Below are 22,807 nucleotides of genomic sequence, written 5' to 3' on the forward strand. Positions count from 1 at the left end.
TCCATTTGAAAACCATCACACCAGAAATACTTTGCCTCACACTTTGACAAAAGGAGGGTATACACAAGAGACAGAAGATGCTGGAATCTGGAGCAATAAACAATCTGCTAGAGGAACTTAGAGCATTGAGTAGCCTTTAAGTGAGAAAAAGAATTGTTATTCTCACACCTCTTCGATTTCTCATACTTCTGCCTTCAGTCTGAACAGAGACAGAGTTCCTCTGGTCTTCACCTTACCCGTACCAGCACATCATCCTTTGTTCATCCACAACCCCAGCATCTCTTCCTCTATATCTGTCTTCCACAGGGACCACTCCCCCATGAGTCTCTGGTCCACTCATCCCTCCTTGACCCCTGATACTTACCCCTGCAGTCACAGAGGAAGTAATACTTGTTCTCTATTACCTTTTCTCTCACCTAAACAGTCCTTCCAAGTGAGGCAAAGTTTCATGTGCATCTCTCCCAACCTCATCTGTTGCATTCAGTGCTCCTGATGTGACCTCCTCCACACCATTGAGACCGAGAGCAGACGGGACAACTACCTTGCAAAACTCCTACACATGGTCAACGTTCCCAGTTGCATGGCAGTAACAATTCTCCTTCCCATTCCCAGGCTGGCCTGTCCATACTTGTCAGTGAGGCACAACTGGAATTATAGGAACAGCACCTCACAATTCACCTGGATGGTCCACAACCTAATATCAAGCACCGTGAGTCTTCCAGTTGTAAGTAACCTCCCCTCCAGCTTTTCTCTCCTTCCAACCCTCCTTGGGTTCTTCCAATTGTGCACCCTTTTCCTCGAACCACATCCCCTTACCATCAACCACCTTTGTCCCCCTCCCCCTCCTGTTTCCATCCACCTACTACACACACAGTTCACCCACAGGCTCCCTCAGCATCTGCCTATGGTTACGACTGCCATTTACCTCTTCCCTAATAGATCCCATAACAACTTCTTTATTTATCAGATTACTGATAACCTTCAGAATCAGAATCAAAATCAGGGTTAATACCACCAGTGTATGTTGTGAAATTTGTTAACTTAGTGGCAGCAATACAATCCAATACATGATAAATACAGAGAATAAATAAATAAATAAACAAACAAACAAAAATATATATAAAACGCACACACACACACACACACGCACACGCACACGCACACGCACACGCACACGCACACACACACGCACACACACACACACCCCTACTAAATAGTTATATTAAAAATATTGCAAAAACAGAAATAAATAAATGAATGGAACAGAAGTGGGGTAGTGTTCATGGGTTCAATTCCTAAATTGGATGACAAGGCGGAAGAAGCTGTTCCTGAATCGCTGAGTGTGTGCCTTCAGGCTTCTGTACCTCTGTGTTCCTGCTTATCTCACTCTAGCAGCTTTCTCCAGCCTGCATGCTCTTTTCTCTTCACCTCTCATGTTTTTCTACCATTCACCTGCCACTCCACCTCTCTCCTCCCCGAACTGGCGCTACCTTCTTGCCGCCATCTCTCACTCCTCTCTCACCACTTCCTTTCTCCTCTTTATTCTGTCCATTTTGCCCCTCCACTCCGAGTCCTGATGCAGGATTTTGACACAAAATGTCAACAATTTTTCTCTTCCCACAGATACTGCCCGACCTTCTGAAGTCTTCCTGTTAAACAAAAGGCTAAACAGTGAGCCTTTACAATATTGGCCAATACATATCACTTTGATGAGTGAGTTAATGTTGCTAGATCCAATCGAACAATCAGCATATACCAACTTAACGGATAAGAAAATAGGACAAAAACAAAAAGTGGATTGATTTTTTTAAATGCAAAAAAACTGGCATTCCATTGGGAAGTGCTTTGACACATTTTAAGTAAATCTACACAGGCACTATTGTGATTATTATATTTGTAAGTGAAATCACAGTACTACAATACATTTCTAAATGCTAAATTAGTTTTAAAATCATAAATAATGGGCCAGATTTTGCTGAACTACCAGCAAGTCCAGAATAACTATGCATTTGTCAGTAAAGGCACGTCTTAAATTTACCGGCAAATTGTGGGTGTGTGTTTGAAAATGCTCAGCCACAGCATCCCCAAGGGATCCAACAGCCTAGTGCTCGCCTGCCGAGAATCCCTTGTCATAAACAAGAGAAAATCTGCAAATGCTGCAAATCTAATCAACGCACAAAAAATGCTGGAGGAACTCAGCAGGCCAGGAAGCATCTATGGAAAAGAGTACAGTTGACATTTTGGGCCAAAGCAGATTCCAAATGCAGACTCCACCGCCGTCAGTGCAGGTGTCCGAGGTTGTTGGAGCCTGCAGTGATGGCAGTGGAGTCTGGGTTTTGAATCTGCTTTGGCCTGAAACGTCGACTGTATCTTTTTTTCTCCAGTCCTGCCAAGGGGTCTTGGCCCGAAACGTCGACTGTACTTTTTTCTATAGATGCTGCCTGGCCTGCTGAGTTCCTCCAGTGTTTTGTGTGTACTGCTGGGAATCCCTTGTATCACTCTGGGAAACTGGGTCTCAGATCCTGAGAAGTTCTATTTTGTACAGTACTGGAATGGATTTGATATGATTACAGAGACTTAAGGGAACAAACAGACCCCTCTTATGTCATGACAATAATGCTCATAATAATTAAAACAACAGTAATAAGGACTTCTATCTCCATTGCTTTCATAGGACTTTAGGACTGCAGGGTAGGCAGATTACATTTTCAAAGTGTTTTAGGTTATTTTTAAAAACAAATAATTCTTAGTCTTCAGAACATTCTTTAGTTCATTTTTAATAGTACTGTAGTGATTCTGAATGTCCACCAGACAACGTTGGGGTGAATTAAATTTGTCATGAGATGCACTTTGCTGAAAGAGTTAATAGCTGCAAAAGGAAAGCTACCCATTTCTCAGTACTTGCTAATATCTCTGCCAAAACTACTCATCCCCAGCCTCACACATTGACGTGCAGAATCCCTGAACTTTCTGATTTTTTTCAGAAATTTGGGGAAGTTACTTCAGTCACTCCTCATTGATGTAGGACTGAGTTTTGTTTTCTTAAAATTCATGGTCATTCCTTGCAAAGTTAAATGTCCTTGTCAAATGTCAAAGTTTTGAGGGAGTTTTGGGGGTTTGGTTACCCCACTGAATCATATGAGATCATACTGGTATTTAAGTCTTGTTGCTGGAGTACAGATTACTTTGGTTCTGGATCAGTTACCATGGCCACTATCTGTCGCCAGTGGGCCCTCAAGAACTACCCCAGTTAGTATTTATTTTCCTTGTGCATCTACATGCACTGCAATTACTTTTAAGACAGTATAAGTACTTTTAGAAGTCAATTCTTGTGGTGTGGTCCTCAGAATTCATTGTTCATTTTGAGAAGTGGTTTACTGCTAGAAGTGCAGGGATTCATATCCTAAGAGGTTATGGTGTTCCCATACAAACACTCACCTATTTTTTATGTGTGTGGAAAATTTGCGAGTTTAGCAGGTGATGCCATGTGGTAATGGGCATCAGCACATTTCATTACTAGGTTCCATACTTTCTGAGCATCCTGAACACTGCCGTTTCATCAATATGACCTCTCCTTGTACTTACTCTAACATTCAAAAAGTTCTTACAAACTTCTCTGCATTTAATTTCATATGTCACTGTTTACAAAACTTTCAATTATTGTCATCTGTAAATATGGAATTTTACCATGCAGGTCACATCAGCAAAGCAGAGGTCTCAGCAGTCACCCCTGGGGAACACCACTATCAACTTCCAAATTTGAAAATTAATTATTTGTCATTGCATTCTGCATGACATGTTTAAGCCAATATCTCTTCATAATATTGATGATCCTTTCTTAATTTTGTAAATCAATGTTTTATACGAGACTTCATTAAACATCCATGCAAACAATATTAAGTGCATTCTTTTCATCAACATCTGGTAAACTTTCAAAGTAAATTTATTATCAAAGTTCGCATATGTCACCAAACAATACCCTGAGATTCATTTTCGTGCAAGCATTCACAGAACAAAGTACACACAAAGACTGACTGACAAATTGTGCAAATACAAGAAGAAACAAGTAAAATAAATAAACAAATAAACAAACAAACAAATGGCATTGCCCATTACACCATTGGTGTTTAGGGCTACAATGAAGATCCTCCAACTTTAGCAGTGTTCAAGGCTTCCTTCCTCATGTCAGTAGGTTCCTCTTGGTTTCCACTACAGTCAGTCACGCAAGTCCTGGGTGGAGACTCAGGAATACCGTCACACTTAGATATAGAAGGATTCTTCATTGCTTTTGCCATAACAATTTTGCTTTACCAGTCGATGTTGTTAGCCCTGAGCTGAACCACTGAACCTGAACAACTGGTGGACCACTCTTGGTCTGGCCTCTCCCTTTTGACCTGTTTGGCATGGATGACCTTAGCAAGAGCCAAAGCATAAAGCCCCGACTCCAGTCAACCCAGTTCTCAAGGTCATTGAGGTATGCGGGTCTCCAAACCACAACAAATTTGTGGTCCTCTTGGAGGAAATCAATTAATCAATCAATATCGGTGGTTGTCTCTCGGGGTCCGAGGAAGACTAAACATTGTGCAGTCATCTGTGGATACGCATGTGGCTTCGGAGGCCGAAGGGCGAAGCACACATGTGGTTGCAGGTTGGACATGGAATGGCGGTTGTTGGAACAGATGCATACACAGCTTTGTGGTGTCAGTCTCGTGCTGCTGCAAGGCGCTGATTTCGGTCATCCTCAAAGTCAGATGCAGCTTTTCTGGTCAGGGCGTGCCATGCAGCCCTGTCGGCTGTGGACTCCTCAAGTTGTCGAGGCTGGAGGTCTGCCCATTTGATATAAGATTTCAGATTGTCTTTGAATCTTTCTTTGGGGCGGCCCTGATTGCGACTGCCATGCTCAAGCTCACCATAGAGCAACTGCCTGGGGATTCTTGTTTCACCCATGCGGATTACATGGTCAGTCCATCGTAGCTGGGCCTGGAGGATCCTTGCCTCAGTGCTTCTGCTGTTGGCTCTGTCAAGGACTTCCTGGTTGGTGATTCGGTCCTGCCATCGAATCCTCATGATCGACTGCAGAGAGCGCATGTGAAACTGCTCCAGCTGTTTGATGTGCCTGCGGTACAGAGTCCAGGTTTCACAGCCGTACAGGAGAGAGGTGAGGACCACAGCCTTGTACACCTTGAGCTTGGTTCAAAGCTGAATGTCCTTCTGCTCCAGAACTTTGACACGGAGTTTCCCGAGTGTCTGGCTGGCTTCCTGGATCCTTGATATGATCTCTTTGTCAAGGGATCTGTCACTGGAGACGGTGCTTCCTAGATACTTGAAGCTTTCCACATTCTTCAGGACAGTGCCATCGATGGTGATGCATGGCTGAGGAGGGTGACTGTTTGGTGCAGGTTGTAAGAGAACTTCTGTCTTACTGAGGCTGACTGTCAGGCCGAACAGCTTTGAGGCTGCGGAGAACTTGTCCACAATCATCTGCAGGTGGTTCTCCTGGTGGACCATGAGTGCACAGTCACCAGCAAACAGGGCTTCAGTGATGAATCTCCTCAACGTTTTGGTTTTTGCAACAAGGCGTCTCAGGTCAAACATCGATCCGTCTAGGCGATATCTTATGTAAATACCCAGGTCTAGGTTCTTAACAGCATGCTTCAGCACTTGGGTGAAGAAGAGTTTGAAGAGCACTTGTGCTAGAACGTGCCCTCGCTTCACGCCATTTGAGATGTTGAAAGTCTCGGATGGGGAACCATCTGAGAACACTTCTCCTGTTATGCCATCGTGGAGCAGGCGGATGAGTGTAGTGAATTTCTACGGGCAGCCAAGCTTTCTAAGGATGATCCACAGCGTATCTCTGTTGACTGCGTCAAACGCCTTCATCGGATCAATGAAGACAGAGTACAATGTCATGTTCTGTTCCAGGCACTTCTCCTGTATCTGTTTCACTGCGAAGATCATGTCGATAGTGCTGCGTTCGAGATGAAAGCCACATTGCGACTTGGGAAGGTCCTCTTCTGACACGGTTGGAATCAGTCTGTTGAGGATGATACGGGCGAGGATTTTTCCGGCAATGGAAAGTAGTGAGATGCCTCTGTAGTTCCCGCAGTCAGTCCTTGAACTTTTATTTTTGTAGAGGGTGATTATCGTTGCATCTCTGAGGTCAAGAGGCATCTCCTCTTCTGCCCAAATGCTAGTCAGGCTGCTGTGGAAAGCCTCAAGTGATTCCGTGCTGAGTGCCTTGTACAGTTCAGCAGGTATTCCATCCTTGCCGGGCGCCTTGCCACTGCTCATCTGTGTGATAGCCTTCTTGACTTCACCTATTGAGGGAGGATCATCTAGTTCCTCATGAATAGGCTGTTGCGGGACTTGGTCCAGAGCAGACTGGTCGACCGATGAAGGGCGGCTCAGGAGCTGGCTGAAATGCTCTTTCCATCTGTGTTGGATGCTCTCTTTGTCCTTTAGCAGTGTGGTTCCATCAGCGGACAACAGTAGAGATCAGCCAGATCTTGAGGGGCCGAAGATCACCTTGATGGAGATGAAGATCAGCTTCGAGTTGTTGATGTTGGTGAAGCGTTGCACCTCTTCAGCTTTCCTATCCACCACAGGTCGTGCATCTTGCGAATTTCCCATTGGGCACGGGCCTGAAGGGACTTGAACCGCTCTTTTTTGGGAATGGAGCTTGGGTCGTTTTGCCACTCCATGAATGCTTTGTTCTTCCTGGCCAGGAGATCTTTGATGGCACTGTCATTCTCGTCGAACCAATCTTGGTGGTTTTGGTCCTTGGGGCTGAGGACTGATTTTGCTGTCTCTGTCACCATCTCTCTAAACTGATTCCACTTCTGGGTTGGCCCACCAGTTAGTGGTCCATTGGCAGACAGCTTCTCATCAAGAGTGGTCTGGAACCTGCGAAGATATAGCGGCTCTTGGAGTCTGGTGGTGTTAAAAGCTGTTCTGATGAACTTAGGGTGCCAATGAACATCCAGAATGTCCTCATCACCAGAGCCATGCAAGGAGCAGAGTGCTGGACTGACCACAGGCTTGTCCGCACCACATTGAAGCTACATATTGCTCCCCACCATCCCAATCAATCAATATAGAAAAAAAACAAACAATTAAATAAATAAAACTGTTCAAGATCAGCGTTGTAGTGAGTGAAGATGTCCACGCTGGTTCAGGAGTCTAATGGTTGAAGGGTAATAGCACCTGAACAGAGTTCTACTACACTTGCAGTGCATCTCCCTCAGCTAAGTAGTGAGTTAAACAACTTCTCAAAAATCACCCTAGATGGAAGCTTTCTTCAAGGTTTTTAATAAGATCTTATTTGTGAAACTGCAGAAAGTTAAGTGATATGCATGTATTAAATTCAATATAAAATTGTCGTATGTCTGAATATACTGTATTATTCTCACCATCATGTTAAAAAAGGTAAAACACACTAACAACACTTCATGACTATGTTATGTAAACAAAAGCAAACTCATGGTGCAATGATATTTTAATAACGATAAAGCGAGTAAATATTTACCAATATTAATAAAAACTTAAGACTCACAGATATTGCTGTTTTAAGAGAAAATAAAGAAAGGATGGAGATGGATGTCTTTGCACCGCATGCTTCACGTCAAATCAAAATTAACCCCTGCTGGAAATGATATAAAACAGCTTACGTACTGGCCAGAAAACTCCTAGACTAGCATCCATATGTCAAACTTAACTACTGAAATTAAAAGGCAAATTTCATTTCATTAAGTCTTTGTTAAGGGAAGGATAGTCTTGAAAACATTCTTACAACACCATCTTTAACTGTACTCACTTTGAAAATGCCAGCCTTGGTGGCATTCCTGCTGGAGATCTGTAAGAAACGCTGGGCTAGTTAACCATGAGGAGAGGGTGAGCTGATTAGCTTAGAGCCCTCTTGTGACATGATCAGCCAGGTTGGTATCAGTTCGTAGTTCCATCAGCTCTTCCGGGATGATTGCCTGAAACATTCAATGTATTATGTACATAAGCATATCTGTTGGAATTCTTTGAAGAAGTAACAAGCAGGATGGACAAAGGAGAATCGCTTGACATTGTGTACTTGGATTTTCAGAAGGCCTTTGACAAGGTGCCAAACATGAGGCTGCTTAACAAGCTATAGGCTCATGGTATTACAGGCAAGATTCTAGCAAAGAAAAAGCAGTGGCTAATTGGCGGGAGACAAAGAGTGGAAATAAAGGGAGCCTTGTCTGGCTGGCTGCTGGTGACTGGTCGTGTCCCATAGAGGTCTTTTTACATTATATGTCGATGATTTGGATGACGGAATTGATCCAAAGTTTGCAGATGATATGAAGATAGCCGGAGGGGCAGGTGGTTTTGAGGAAGTAGAGAGGCTACAGGAGGACTAGGTTAGGAGAAATGGCAGATGGAATACAGTGTCAGGAAGTGTATGGTCATGCACTTTGGTAGAAGAAATGAAAGGGTTAGCTATTTTCTAAATGGAGAGAAAATACAAAAAATGGAGGCACAAAGGGATGGGAGTCCTGGTGCAGAATTCCCTAAAGTTGAGTCTGTGTTGAGGAAGGCAAATGCAATGTTAGCATTCATTTCAATAGGACTAGAATATAAAAGCATGGGTGTAATGTTGAGACTTTATAAAACACTGGTGAGGCTTCAGTTGGAGTATTGTGAGCAGATTGGGCCCGTTACCTTAGAAAGGGTGTGCTGAAACTGGAAAGGGTTCAAAGAAGGGTTAGCAAAAATGATTCCAGGATTAAGTGTGTTGTCATATGAAGAGTGCTTGATGGTTGTGGGCCTGAATTCACTGGAATTCAGATGGATGGGGGATGACCTAGCAAATGGTGAAAGGCCTTGAGAGAGTAGATATGGAGAAGATGTTTCCTATAGTGGGAGAGTTTAAGACTGGAGGACGCAGCCTCAGAATAGAGGGGCGTCCCTTTAGAACGGTGATGTGGAAGAATTTGTTTAGTCAGAGAGTTGTGTAACTGTGGAATTATTTGCCATAGGCAGCTGTAGATGCCAAGGCTTTATATATACTTAAGGCAGAGGTTGATAGATTCGTGATTGGCCAGGGCATAAAGGGATTTGGGGAGAAGGCAGGAGATTGGGTTTGAGGGGAAAATTGGATCTGCCATGATGAAATAACAGAGCAGACTCAATGAGCCAAACAGCCCAATTGTGATCCTATATCTTATGGTCTTATAAATATAGATTCTCCTTGTTTCATTGAATGCTTTACCGAGTGCACCATTGCTGTTGGTTAAGAACTTGATACAGTTTAGTTCTGTGTCCAGCTTTTTTGTTAAAGCCTTAGTATGGTGAGATCTGTTTTGGGAGTAGGCTTTGTCTTGCCCAGGATGAATCCAACTTCACTATATCCAGCAGCATATGTAGCCTTCGGGAATGCAACAGCAATCGTTTTAGCTGATGCACCACAGAAGATGCAGAATGCTTTCTTTTGAGCTGTAGACAGCAGATCTGTAGTGTAATTTCTCGGAATCTTCAAACCTTGAAAAATCCTGAAGGAAAGAACACCACTGTTGCCGCTGCTCGTCTTTCTCTTTAGGGAGTGGGACATCCCATCCACAAGTGTCCGAGATGAACTCTCTTAGTATGAAGTGTCCGTCCCTGGATACCGACTGGAGCAGCAATTCCAAGAGGGCCAAATAGACTGTTGTTAGTCCCGCCACGACACACAGAGCGTCTTCCTGTATCAGTGACCTGGAAAATAAGGGTCTTGGTAATGAGGTCCATCCAAGGCCCAGCCTGCACTACATAGGAGGGAGGTCCTGTCCTGTCCAAAGTAAATATTCCGCAGACCGTTGGCTGGACCTTCAGATGGGAAACAGTACATGACCTCAGCTCTGATATGCAGTCCGAGATTAGACTGTGCCAACATGTCTTGTGCTGCTTTCAGCAAACTGAATGCTTCTTCTGCACTAGAAAACAATTTAAGACCATCATCAACATAGAAATACTTTTCTATGTACCTCTGTGTTTCGGTCCTGAATTCCTTCTCTCCCTTGATAGCTGTCCTCTTCAGGCTATAGATAGCCATAGCTGGTGAGGGACAGTTTCCAAGTACATGAACTCTCATGTGGTACTCCTGAATCTCGTTGTCCATTTGGTGGTCACAAAACCACAAGAATATCGATAACCTTTTCTCACTAGGAAGCTGTGGAACATTTATTCGATGCCTGCCATCGCTGTGACAGACTCAGTTCTGAAGCACATGAGGACCTTGAGCAGACTTATTGAGAACTGGACCCCGCAAGAGTATATTGTTCTGTGATATGCCTTTGACCTGTCCATTTGAATCAAAGACACTTTGTATTTTAGCAACACACATCAAAGTTGCTGGTGAACGCAGCAGGCCAGGCAGCATCTCTAGGAAGAGGTACAGTCAACGTTTCGGGCCGAGACCCTTCGTCACAGTCCTGACGAAGAGTCTCGGCCCGAAACGTTGACTGTACCTCTTCCTAGAGATACTGCCTGGCCTGCTGCATTCACTAGCAATTTTGATGTGTGTTGCTTGAATTTCCAGCATCTGCAGAATTCCTTGTGTTTACACTTCGTATTTTAGCAAGTTTCTGGGGGTTAAACACCAAAGTTGGGCAAATACCAGTTTTCTTTGTTGGGATCCAGTGGAGAAGCTACATCACCATGAATCTTCCTGAAGAGTCTCTGCATGAACTCCACATAGTGGCCTTTCCTTTCTGGTTTCCTTCTCAATGTGCAACTAAGGGCCTGCTCTCTGTTGTTTGGTAGGAGTTGTTTTGCAGAGCAAAAAGGAAGAGGAGTTACACAACTGTTTAACCAGCCTTTGCAAAACTCTGTTCATGATTCGAAGGAAGACCTCATCATCAATGGAAGGCACCAGCTTATAAACATCTTCCGAGTGACAGTGTTAAGTATATCAGTGTGGTTGGTTTGTTTACATACAATCTTCTCTTTTATACAGATTCTACTCTCACCCGGTCTGAAATAACTTGGGTGCCTATTCTCCATGACGTTAATCTTAGCCTTTCCACCATCTGCTTCAAATCAGATCAAAATTAACCCGCATAGAAAATGATATAAAAAGCAGCTTATATACAGGAAGTGATGTTCGTACAAAACAAACTGCACCTCTAGAGATCAGTACACTAGTGGTATGGGACCTAAGGCTCCTGTACCTTCTACCTGATGGTAGCAGGAAGGAGAGAGTATGGCCAGGATGGTGGGGTCCTCAATGATGGATGTTTCTTTCTTGTGGCAGTGGTTTTTATAAATGTTCTCATCAGTGGGGAGGGTTTTCTTGTGATGAACTGGGTTGTATCCACCACTTTTTTGTAGGCCACTTTTTCATCCTCCTGATCTTAGAAAGTGAAGAGGCTTTGAAGAATCAACAGCCAGAACACTAAATGCCAAAAGGTTAGTTCCTAGCCTACTTTAGACCATAAAAACATAGGAGCAGAATTAGACCATCGAGTCTGGTCTGCCACTCCATCACGGCTGATTTATTAACCCTCTCAACCCCATCCTCCTGCTTCTCCCTGTAACTTTTGACACCCTTACTAATTTAGGAACCTGTTATCCTCCGCTTTAAGTGTACTCAATGACTTGTCCTCTACAGATCTGTAGCAATGAATTCCATAGATTCAAAACCCTTTGGCTAAAGAAATTCTTCCTCATCTCTATTATAATGGGATGTCCTTGTATTCTGAGATTATGCCCTCTGGTCTAGATTTCCCCCACAATAGGAAACTTCTTCTGGGCCTTTCAATATACTTTTGTCACCAGAATTTTCAGATGTTTGGTTCCAGTTCAGTTTCTGGTGGATGACATCTGCTGGAGGTAAATGGTGAAGTGCTTGGCCCCGACTTTCAAGGAGAAGTACAGTAATTTCATTTTTATAACTTACGTGCTGCCCCATCTGGCATTGCTTAGGTTATTACGTTAGTGATAATGATATTCCCATTTATTTGCATGCAATTGTGGTTTCTAACACTCTAGTAAATGCAGAATAATTTGAAGAATAATATAATTGGGGTTAAAGTTATGTATTTAATTAAAGACACCAATCAAATTGAAAAGAAATATATAAACAAAAAATACATTTAATACACTCAAATGCCGGGGGAACTCAGCAGATCAAGCAGCATCTCTGGAGAGGAATGAACAGTCACAATTTTGGGCTAAGACTCATTATCAGGACGGGAAAGGAGGCAGAATAAGAAGATGGGGGAGGGGAAGGAGTACAAGCTTGGGGAAGGTGGGGGGAGGGTGGGAAGGAGAAGGCTGGTAGGTTCCAGGTGAAAAACCAGTAAGGGGAAAGATAAAGGGGTGAGGGAGGGGAAGCAGGGAGGTGATAGGCAGGAAAGATGAAGAATGAATAGGGGAAAACACAATGAGTAGTAGAAGGAGGCAACCATGAGGGAGGTGATAGGCAGCTGGGGGACGGGGCAGAGTGACATAGGGATAGGGGAAGGGAGGGGGAGGGAATTACTGGAAATTGGAGAATTCTATGTTCATACCAAGGGGCTGGAGACTACCTAGACGGTATATGAGGTGTTGCTCATATATGAGGTGTATGGAGGTGTATAGACAGTATATGAGGTGTTGCTCCTCCTTCTCCTTCCCACCCTCCCCCCACCTTCTTTATAGGGCCTCTGCCACTTCCCTCTTCAGTCCTGACGAAGGGTTCCGGCCTGAAACGTTGACTGATCGTTTCCACGGTTGCTGCCCGACCTGCTGAGTTCCTCCAGCATGTTGTGAGTGTTGCTTTGACCCCAGCATCTGCAGAGTATTTTGTGGGTAAGATATGCCAACTAGTGGAGTGGTACCACAGCAACAACCTGGCACGCAACGTCAGTAAGACGGAAGAGCTGATTGTGAACTTCAGGAAGGGTAAGACGAAGAAACACATACCAATCCTCATAGAGGGATCAGAAGTGGAGAGAGTGAGCAGTTTCAAGTTCCTGGGTGTCTAGATCTCTGAGGACCTAACCTGGTCCCAACATATTGATGTAGTTATAAAAAAGGCAAGACAACAGCTATACTTCATTAGGAGTTTGAAGAGATTTGGCATGTCAAAAAATATACCCCAAAGCATCTATAGATGTACTGTGGAGAGCATTCTGACAGGCTGCATCACTGTCTGGTATGGAGGGACTACTGCACAGGACCAAGAGAAGCTGCAGAGCATTGTAAATCTAGTCAGCTTCATCTTTGTGGGCACTAGCCTACAAAGTACCCAGGACATCTTCAGGGAGTGGACTCAGAAAGGCAGCGTCCATTATTAAGGACCTCCAGAACCCAGGGCATGCCCTTTTCTCACTGTTACCATCAGTTAGGAGGTACAGAAGCCTGAAGGCACACACTCAGTATTCAGGAACAGCTTCTTCCCCTCTGCCATCTGATTCCTAAATGGACATTGAACCCTTGGACACTACCTCACTTTTTAAAATATACAGTACTTTTGTTTTTCGCATGTTTTAAAAAAATCTATTCAATATACGTACACTGTAATTGATTTACTTATTTATTTATTATTTTTATTTTTTTTATTTATTTTTCTCTTCTCTATTATGTATTGCATTGAACTGCTGCTGCTAGGTTAACAAATTTCATGTCAATACCAGTGATAATAAACCTGATTCAGATTCTCCAGGAAGCTTCAAACGAGAATATTTACACTTGTTGGTGATAAAATGGCTCTTGCACCAGATCAGGACGTGAATTAACAATTCAACCTAAGCTTTCCATTGAAGTCATTCCTGTTGAGATTTTGCGTTCAATTTCCCCATTCCTAATTTGAGTAAATTAGAGGCAAAATGTCTTGCAGATGGATCACCTGTCAAATTCACTTACATATTGGTTTTCAAATGTAATCATTTAACATTTTCCAAAATATGTCCGGGGTTTTAGATCATCTGTTATAGCATCTTGTAGAATAACTGGCAGGTGCTTGATGAAAATCTCCAGCTGGCACTAAAGTAACACCTCGTGTTGATTTAATAATATCCTACGGTCTTGCTATATTTGAATCTATTGCTTCATTGGTTGCTTTGTGAGATTCTGTACATTTATCCTTGTCACAAAAACAAAGGAGCTGGTTGTGGACTACAGGAATAATGGAGACCGGCTAACCCCTATTGACATCAATGAATCTGGGGTTGAGAGGGTGACCAGCTTTAAGTTCCTCAGCATACACGTCACCAAGGATGTCGCATGGTCGTACATACTGACTGTGTGGTGAAAAAAACACTACAACACCTCTTTCACCTCAGACAGTTCAAGAAGTATGGTATGAATCCTCAAATCCCAAGGGACACGTTTGAGAGCATCCTGACTGGCTGCATCACTGCCTAGTACGGAAACTGTACTTCCCTCAATCACAGACTCTGCGGGGAATTGTGTGGATAGCCCAGCGCATCTGTAGGTCTGAGCTTCCCACTATTTAGGACATTTACAGAGACAGGTGTGTAAAAGGGCCCGAAGGATCATTGGGGACCCGAGTCACCCCAGCCACAAACTGTTCCAGCTGCTACCATCCGGGAAATGGTACCACAGCATAAAAGCCAGCACCAACAGGCTCCGGGACAGTTCCTTCCAGCAGGCCATCAGACTGATAAGTTCACACTGATATAATTGTATTTCTATGTCATATTGATTGTCCTATTGTACATACTATTTATTGCAAATTACTGTGAATTGCATATTGCACATTTAGACGGAAACATAACGTGAAGATTTTTACTCCTCATGTATGTGAAGGATGTAATAAAGTCAATTCAATTCAATTCACACTTGTCAAATTTAAAAGATGTTTAAAATCCAAATGTGCAGTGCTCCTCCCTGTCAGAAGTCTGGACACAACGCCTGATATGACTTCAAACAAAAACCAAACAGATAATAATATGGAAATTTCTTCCTAATCCATCAGAAGCATCCAAAGAAAAGTGATTCTTTGGCCATTGTAAACAACCCCATAATACTATAAAAGGCATTTCCTTGCCATCTCATTAAACTAGGTTCTGACTCTCAGATGTTATTGTCTAACTAATCTCCAACAGAAACTCAGTGTAGAAATTTTCAGTTTCACTTTGTGGTTCAGGTAGACTAAAGATATTTAAATCAGGTCTACCTACATATTTATTAACTCAAAACAGATATGAAAAAAAACTCATCGACTTTCAATGGAGAAAATTTAAATTTGGCCTCCATATCCCTATGTTAAGCTTAACTTTGGACATCACAGTAGCATAGTGGTTAGCACAATGTTATTACAGCTTGGGGTGTTCAGGAGTTTGGAATTCAATTCTGGCACTGTCTGTAAGGAATTTGTATGTTCTCTCCATGAACTGGGTGGGTTTCATCCAGGTGCTACAGTTTCCTCCAACAGTCCAAAAATGTACCGGTTCGTAGGTTAATTGCCATTGTAAATAGTCCTGTGATTAGGGTGGTGTTGAACTGGTAGGTTGCTGGGTGGTGTGACTCATTTGGTAGGAAGAGCCTGTATCTCTAAACAAAAAAAATCTAGACACAAAACTTCAGATTTCCAGGGAACATTTTAATTTATTATATATCATTAGATGCAACACCTACAAAGTCTAATAAAAGAGAATACCTTTATCAATTTCATTTGACCCTTGAGAAATTTACTTTCATTTTCTTCGGTCCTGATAAACTGCATATACTATTTCACAGGATCTTGATTGATCTTCAACATCTGCACAATTTTCTTCCTCTGCCTCCACGTTCCTTTAACATCTCCAGCTGTAAAAAAATATGTAATTTAACTTACCTGTCTTTACCACCAAGAAGGCAAAGGAAAACCCTTGCAATCTTCCTTTAAATTCAAATATAATTAATTAATTAATACTTTCAAGTGGTTTCTATTGCATCATTAATATGAACCAAAATTCTGCCCAGTCAATTTAAATTATATTCATGGTTACTACAAAGTACCATAATCAGCAAAGTGACAAATACTGGACAATCTGTTTATTTTATATTGGTTGGAAAGTACACTGACTGATTCTGGGAGAACATCACAATTTTTGCTCAGAACAGTACATGGATTTTTTAAAAAAACAACCCAAGACATTCAATGGATCTTAGAAAAACAATTCTATGAATTGCCCTCCACAAAAACTTTCACAAATGCTGCGCTATTAAATCTAAGCTATGAATCACAATTTTTTGTTTGTTCCCAATTCAACTTTCTGTCCATTCTGCCATTGTCCTTTAATACTCAGAACTTGAATTGTTTCCTTTGTGATCTCTTACCTCTGCCTTTTCAAAACATTCACCAATCTACTCTATAGACTTCAATGTAATCTACTATTTCCACACATAAGTGTTGCACTTTATAATGGTAATTGATTTTGCCTTCCTAAGTGAATATTCATTTTATTGGTTATTATGTCTCCTGGAAACTTTCAGTGCTTACACAATTCTATACAGTTATTTATTTGTATTTAATGAACAGGCATGGTGTCCCATTTCCAGAAAAAAACTGTCAGATAGAAAGAATTATTGAAATATTATGCCTGCTTCTCTTGATAGAATTCCATTCTTAGAACTTAAGGAAATAAAGCAGCCTATGCCTGCATGCAACAAGACCTAGACAATATTCAGGCACCAGCTAAAAACAATCAAGTAAAATTTGTTTCATGGAAATACCAGAGATAACCATCATCACATCAGAGTATTTAACACCTACCCCTGACATTACCATTGCTACATCAGAACTTCTAACCAGAGATTTTCCTATCAAGTATCTCGCTACATCTCTGCTTGTTGTGCAGAGTTGTGCCAGTACTGTACATCCACAATTCAATGCCCATGTGGCTCATTAGTCACAGCATACATCAACAACTTCCCAAGGACAATCAGGGATAGGTAATGGATGCTAGCATTGGCAATAATGCTCAGCTCCCCAAAAGATAACTCAGTATAACAGATTATCTTCATAGTTAGGCTTTTCCTAAATACCTTTAGTCATTTTTCTCTGTTTAGCATAAATCCTTTATAGCAGATGTTTTAAAATTCCTTGCTTCTCAGAACATTGGGCTTTTATCTTGATCTGAAAGCTTTCCATTTTTCTTCTATTATTTTATATTCACCCTTGCCCCCAACGATGTCAGGTTGGCCTGCTCTGTGACCTACTTACAGCCATCATTTCAACTTCTAAAATGGCTGTCTTTGATCAATTCTTAATTCCCTTATCAAACTTCCTATTATATAGCAGTCCTGCAATATTCACTCTTTCCAACAAACTGAATCTGAAACAGATTATCTCGTTGGCGTTACTGTTGATCTTTCTTATGACTTTGTTATAAAGAACTATTTCCCATATTACAAGAATGACTAACTTGTTTGCTGAACTTAAGATATTCCGAAGTTGTGAAGGGACAAAGCAAATATTTTTCGTTTCTTTCACATAGTTAATGTCATGAATTATAAAAGGCCACTTTCACACCCAGTTCATAACCTTAGCCAGCCCCCCCACCCCTCGTTCAGCCAATACCACAAGGTCCATCCTTCTCTTAAACTCTTTGCTCTGCAATAGAACCTTTAGCTGCCTGAGGCCCTCTTCATCTCTCCCTCATTTCTTTCAAAATCCTTATTGATGGTTGGGCTTTCCTTTATAATTGCATTGTTCTACATTTTTGCGTTGTAGAATCATATAAAATTTATGATAAAAATGGTTTTTTGGCCCATTGCATCTGTCTTGTCTGAAAGGGAGCTAACTTCACCTATTCCCACTTTTGAATAGTAGATACGTAGCCCAACAGGTCACAGTTCATCACATATATATCCAGGCACTTAGTAAATGTGATGAAGGTTTTTGCTTCTACTATTGATTAAGATTATTACCTTGAGGTCTCTTCAATCTACTGAGTGACCTGTTTCCTCTAATATCACCAAATCGTTCCAATAATTACCTCAGATTCATTATTTTTGAACCTTTTACTAATTCCTTGCAATCATGTTCCCAGTAATGTGATGATCAGATATGTATGCAGTGGTTCCTTAAGGTCGTTATAGCCATGGGTGGTAATGGGGACAAGCTCCCACTACCTATTAAATGCTCCCAATGGCATGCGCCTAAAATAGCTAAGTCCAGCTCCTGGTTTTCACGTGTGGCTTAGTTAATAAGCCCGACAGAACTGTTTCTACTGACAGGAGAAGGGGCAAAGGTGGGTTACTGGCACCTTAAAACCTGTCACTTCTGGCAGATGAGGCTCATCTGACATGGTTGGCAGCTCATCTAGGAGAAGGAAAACTCTGATCTCAAACCTCCACTGCCTTGCAGTTATACCCACTCACGGGGAAGGCTTCGGGAGATCCAGAGCTGGAGTCCCTAAAGCAGTCCTACATTGAGTTCAATGCTGACTGGCAACTCCTGTGATGCTTCTGATAACAAAATATATCGGTCTCTGACTTTCCTTTGAGTCCGTGGAGAGGGTGAGCTTGTTACATGGGCAACAGCTTGCTCTCCATATCGTGCTGCACAGGCTTGTGTACTTAGACAGCTAGAATGCAACATCCATGGTCGACCCTGACCGACGGAAGTCTCAACCAACCAATCGCAAATCAATCTGTCGTATAACATGCGCATTAGACAGTTCTAGCATGATCATCCTGGTCCTTTATCTATTTCTTGGCTTTTTGGGGATTGGATCTCAATTGTTTTATGAACTACCATACACAGGCTTCTTTAAGAATCTGTGAATATCATACTCCAAAGTTTCTTTGTTTCTTAACACCATCAACTTTAAATGTTGAGAGTTCTCAATAAATAAAAGGTCTTGAAGAAAGGTCACGGGCCAATACGTCCACTGCTTTCTTTTTTCCGTAAATTCTGCCTGGCCTGTTGAGTTCCTCCAGCATTTTGTGTGTGTTGCTTTGGATTTCTGGCATCTGCACATTTTCTCTTGTTTGTGAAACTTTAAATGATAACTGTTTTTCCTTCTCATAGATGTTGCTTAACCTAGAATTTCTAGCATGTGTTCTTTTGCATTTTCATTACTGAGAATTTTTTTGCCACTTTTCTTAAATGAAACATTGAAGAAGTTCTGTTCCTTTCTTTGATGAGATTTCTACTTCTTTCCATTACCTTGTTCAGCTGCATTTGTTTTACATTTGCTTCCTTATTGTTTTTACTGAACTCATTTCCACAGTCACAACTCATTAATTAATGTTTCTGGCTTTGACTTACACCTCATGGATTCAGTTGAAATTCCATCCTTCAAATTACAGAAGTTCCAGCCAAGATTACAGGCAAATTCGATGTAGTCAGCATTTCTCAAAGCACTCTGCATTCCGACATCTACCTGAGTACCACAAACATGGCCTTGATAGCTCTCTCTAATAATAGATATTTTTTAAACCCTTTTCTGGCTCAAGCTCTTTTATTAAATTGTTCTGGTCCACATATCCACTTTATCCTTCACAGTATTTTTTAATAAGTTAAAATGTTACTGGGGTAAGGGCAGACATCCCGCCTCTCCCAGAAGTTCTGGGAGTTTCACGCGTATTGATAGTGGTTCCCTGATGCCCGCAAATTATATACAATATCCCGGAAATCCATTTTTTGAGAACAAGCGAGAGAGACATAGACAGCACGGGTGACAGACGTAGCGAGAGAGTGACAGAGAGAGCATCCTGATAGGTCTACTTAGCACAAAGCGAGACCAATCAGTTTTCTCTGTGGGTGGGCTTTACAGTTGACCCCTCTCTCCCTCTCTTTCATTCTCCATCAGTTCAGTGTCCTGCAGTGCCATGGCAGAGTGTTCCAAAAAAAGAAAATGAAAAACGTACTTCACCCCAGGCTAAAGTGTACCCCTGCCTAACAGGGATCAGAAATAATGACAGTGTTGCTCGCTGCACTGTTTGCAACAGTGACTTTTCTATTGCCCATGGTGGGTTAAATGACTGTAAAAGACATGTTGAGGTGAGTTTAACAGGTGTCATTCGTTCGTTGTCCTATGTGATGAGGCCAAACCCTGCAGACTTGCTTAAAGTTGTAATAGAATAAAAAAAGACTCCATGATAATATAAGTACATATTTTAATGTCACATTAAATTTGTTGTGTTCTTTCATAATCACATGTCCTGTATACATACACCCTTGGAGGTCGACCGGGGAGGGGGATATGGGGTTGCAGGGGGCGGGGGTGGTGGTGCAATCTCCCTGAAATGAGTTTTTGCAAGGTGGGATGTCTGTAAGGGGGTGGGGAGGAGGAATGTGGAGATACTACCAGATCAAATAAAGGAGACTTAAGTGGCCCAGGGCTCCACTCCTCAAACATATGTTTGTATCCGGTGCTTCAACAAATAAGTGCTCCTTCCTTTCAGATGTTAAACATCGCTTCTGCTGAATGATGATCAGTTTGAGACGTTAACCGTTTCTCTTCCCGTGAACGCTACCTGCTCTGCCGAGCCTTTCCAGGATTTTCTGAACCATTTCGGCTCCTGCAGCAGCCCGTACCGATTGTGCGCAGGCGCAGTGGGACTAGCGAAGATGGCGAACTGTGCGTGGTTTCGCGGGTTGAAGGCGGTGGAGCGGCGGCTGTGGCCTGGCGGCTCCTACAGAAGTAACAGCTCGGCCAAGGCAGTGCCCGTCGTGGATAGCAGCCAGGAGCCAGGTGACGGTTAAATCTCGTGCAGGATGTACACGGGCAGCGATTCGCTTGGGACCAGGAGTCTTGGGGAGGATGGAGTCAGGGAGTCCTTTGGGGACCCGGGAGTGGCGGCAAAGTAATGGGCTTAGGAGGGAGAGTTGGGGGGGAAATGAGGAGGAGGGAGGGAAGGATGGAGGAGTCCGTGGGAAGAGGTGGGTTGGGAGAGCAGGGGGCGTAACTTACATCAGACAGGGCAGGGGGCCATCAACACACATAAAAATTGCTGGTGAACGCAGCAGGCCAGGCACTATCTATAGGAAGAGGTACAGTCGACGTTTCGGGCCGAGACCCTTCGTCAGGGGCCATCAATTTGGGTTGGGTGTACGTGTATTGTCCATTACCAAGGATGAGGTTTCGGGGTACTCGTAGGCACATGATAAAGTACCCAAAGGCAGCATGGTTTCCTTAAGGGAAAATTTTGCTTGACAAATCTGTTGGAATTCTTTGAGGGTATAATAGACAAAGGAGACTCAGTGGTTATATGTTTGGATTTTCTGAAGGCCTTTGACAAGGTGCCTTTAGTATTGCAGGAAACGTATTAGTATGGGTAGAAGATTGGCTGACTGGCAGAGGCAAAGACTGGGAATAAAGGAGACCTTTTCAGGTTGGCTGCTGGTGACTAGTGTGTTCTGTAGGGGGTTGGTATTTGGATTCCTTTTTATGTTTTATGTCATTGATTTGGCTAATGGAATGGATGGCATTGTGGCCAAGTTCGCAGACAATACAAAGGTAGGCAGAGATGCAGGTAGCATTAAGTAAGCAGGGAGTCTGGAAAGGACATTTTTTTGCATTGCACAGTCCCAAGAAACAATCAGGTTGCTTGGAGGGAGAGAGTGTTTAAAAGAAGTGAGTGAGGACAGTCGACGCATTTTGCGTGCCACAGCCCTGAAGAGACATTGGGTTGCCCATAATTAGGCACTTGGCAAGGACTAATTTTAAAAAAAGTTAGGTTTAAGTGGAGCAGCCATTGATAGATAAATAACTTATTGATCCCAAAGGAAATCAGTGTCACAGTAGCATTAGAAATGGACAGATATCCAAATAAACAAATTAGAAGAGAAGTAAGAAAGAATAAAAAGAAGTTACCTCAAACAGTCTAACAGGAGGGGGGGTCATCACTTCCCCGACAGTAGGTTGGCTCAGTATAGAGCCTAATGTTTGAGGTTAAGAATGACCTTAAATCATGCTCTTTGGAGCAGCGCAGTTGTCTTAGTCTATTATTAAAAGTGCTCCTCTGTTCAGCCAAGGGTGGCATGCACAGGGTGAGAAACATTGTCCAGAATTGGCAGGATTTTCCGTAGGGTCCTTTGTTTTACCACTACCTCCAGTGTGTCCCTTGTGGGAGTGAGGATTTTAAGTTTTGGTTCATTGAGACTTTGGTGAGGAGAGGCTAAGCCATAGTTTTTTTTCCCATTATTTATTTATTTGTTATTGCACATTTAGAGCAGTGGAATGCTAGACAGGATAATGGGATGCGCCTCTTGTGGAATGTGGGAAGATAGATTGACCTCCAGTGGCCCTGAAGACGACACCTGCGAGAAGTGCCCCAGCTGCAGCATCTAGTTCCAGCATTAAGGAGCTGGAACTAAATGAACTCTAGATCATTCAGGTGGCTGAGGGGTTGTTAGACATGAAATACGTGAGGTAGTTACACCCAGGGTGTAGGACACAGCTAACTGAATGACCATTAAGAGGGAGAAAGTTGATAGGCAGCCAGTGCAGAGTACCCCTGAGGCCATTGCCCTTAACAACAGGTATAACGCTTTGGATACTGTTGGGTGGAATGGCCTAACAGAGGAAATCCACAGTGGTCAGGTCTCTGGTGCTGAGTCTCACTCGGTGATTCAGTAGGGAAGTGGGGAGAGAAGAGATGAGCTGTAGTAATAGGGGATTCGTTGGTTAGGGAAACAGAAATGAGGTTCTGTGGATGAGAATGAGATTTCCGGATGATTTGTTGCCTTTCGGGTGTCAGGGTCAGGAACATCTCGGATCAAGTCCACATCATTCTTAGTGGGAGGGTGAGTAGCCAGAGGTTGTGGTCCACATTGGCACAATGATATAGGTAGGAGAGGTAATGAGGTCTTGCAAAGTGAGTTCAGGAGTTAGGTGCTAAGTTAAAGGTCAGGACCTCA

The 22,807-nt window shown here is 42.7% G+C and overlaps 1 protein-coding gene across 1 annotated transcript in view; it reads left to right on the forward strand.

Annotated features, from left to right (window-relative positions):
* Positions 1-20,490: 20,490 nt before the first annotated feature.
* The window catches only part of mtpap (mitochondrial poly(A) polymerase), a 40,551-nt gene continuing 38,234 nt past the window's right edge, over positions 20,491-22,807 (forward strand). Inside the window, exon 1 of the mRNA XM_063044299.1 lies at positions 20,491-20,639. Within this exon, the coding sequence (XP_062900369.1) occupies positions 20,516-20,639 (124 nt within the window). The 5' untranslated portion in view covers positions 20,491-20,515. The remainder of the gene's footprint in view (positions 20,640-22,807) is intronic.

Source organism: Mobula hypostoma, chromosome 3 (genome assembly GCF_963921235.1).
Source record: "Mobula hypostoma chromosome 3, sMobHyp1.1, whole genome shotgun sequence".
NCBI classification, from domain to species: domain Eukaryota; kingdom Metazoa; phylum Chordata; class Chondrichthyes; order Myliobatiformes; family Myliobatidae; genus Mobula; species Mobula hypostoma.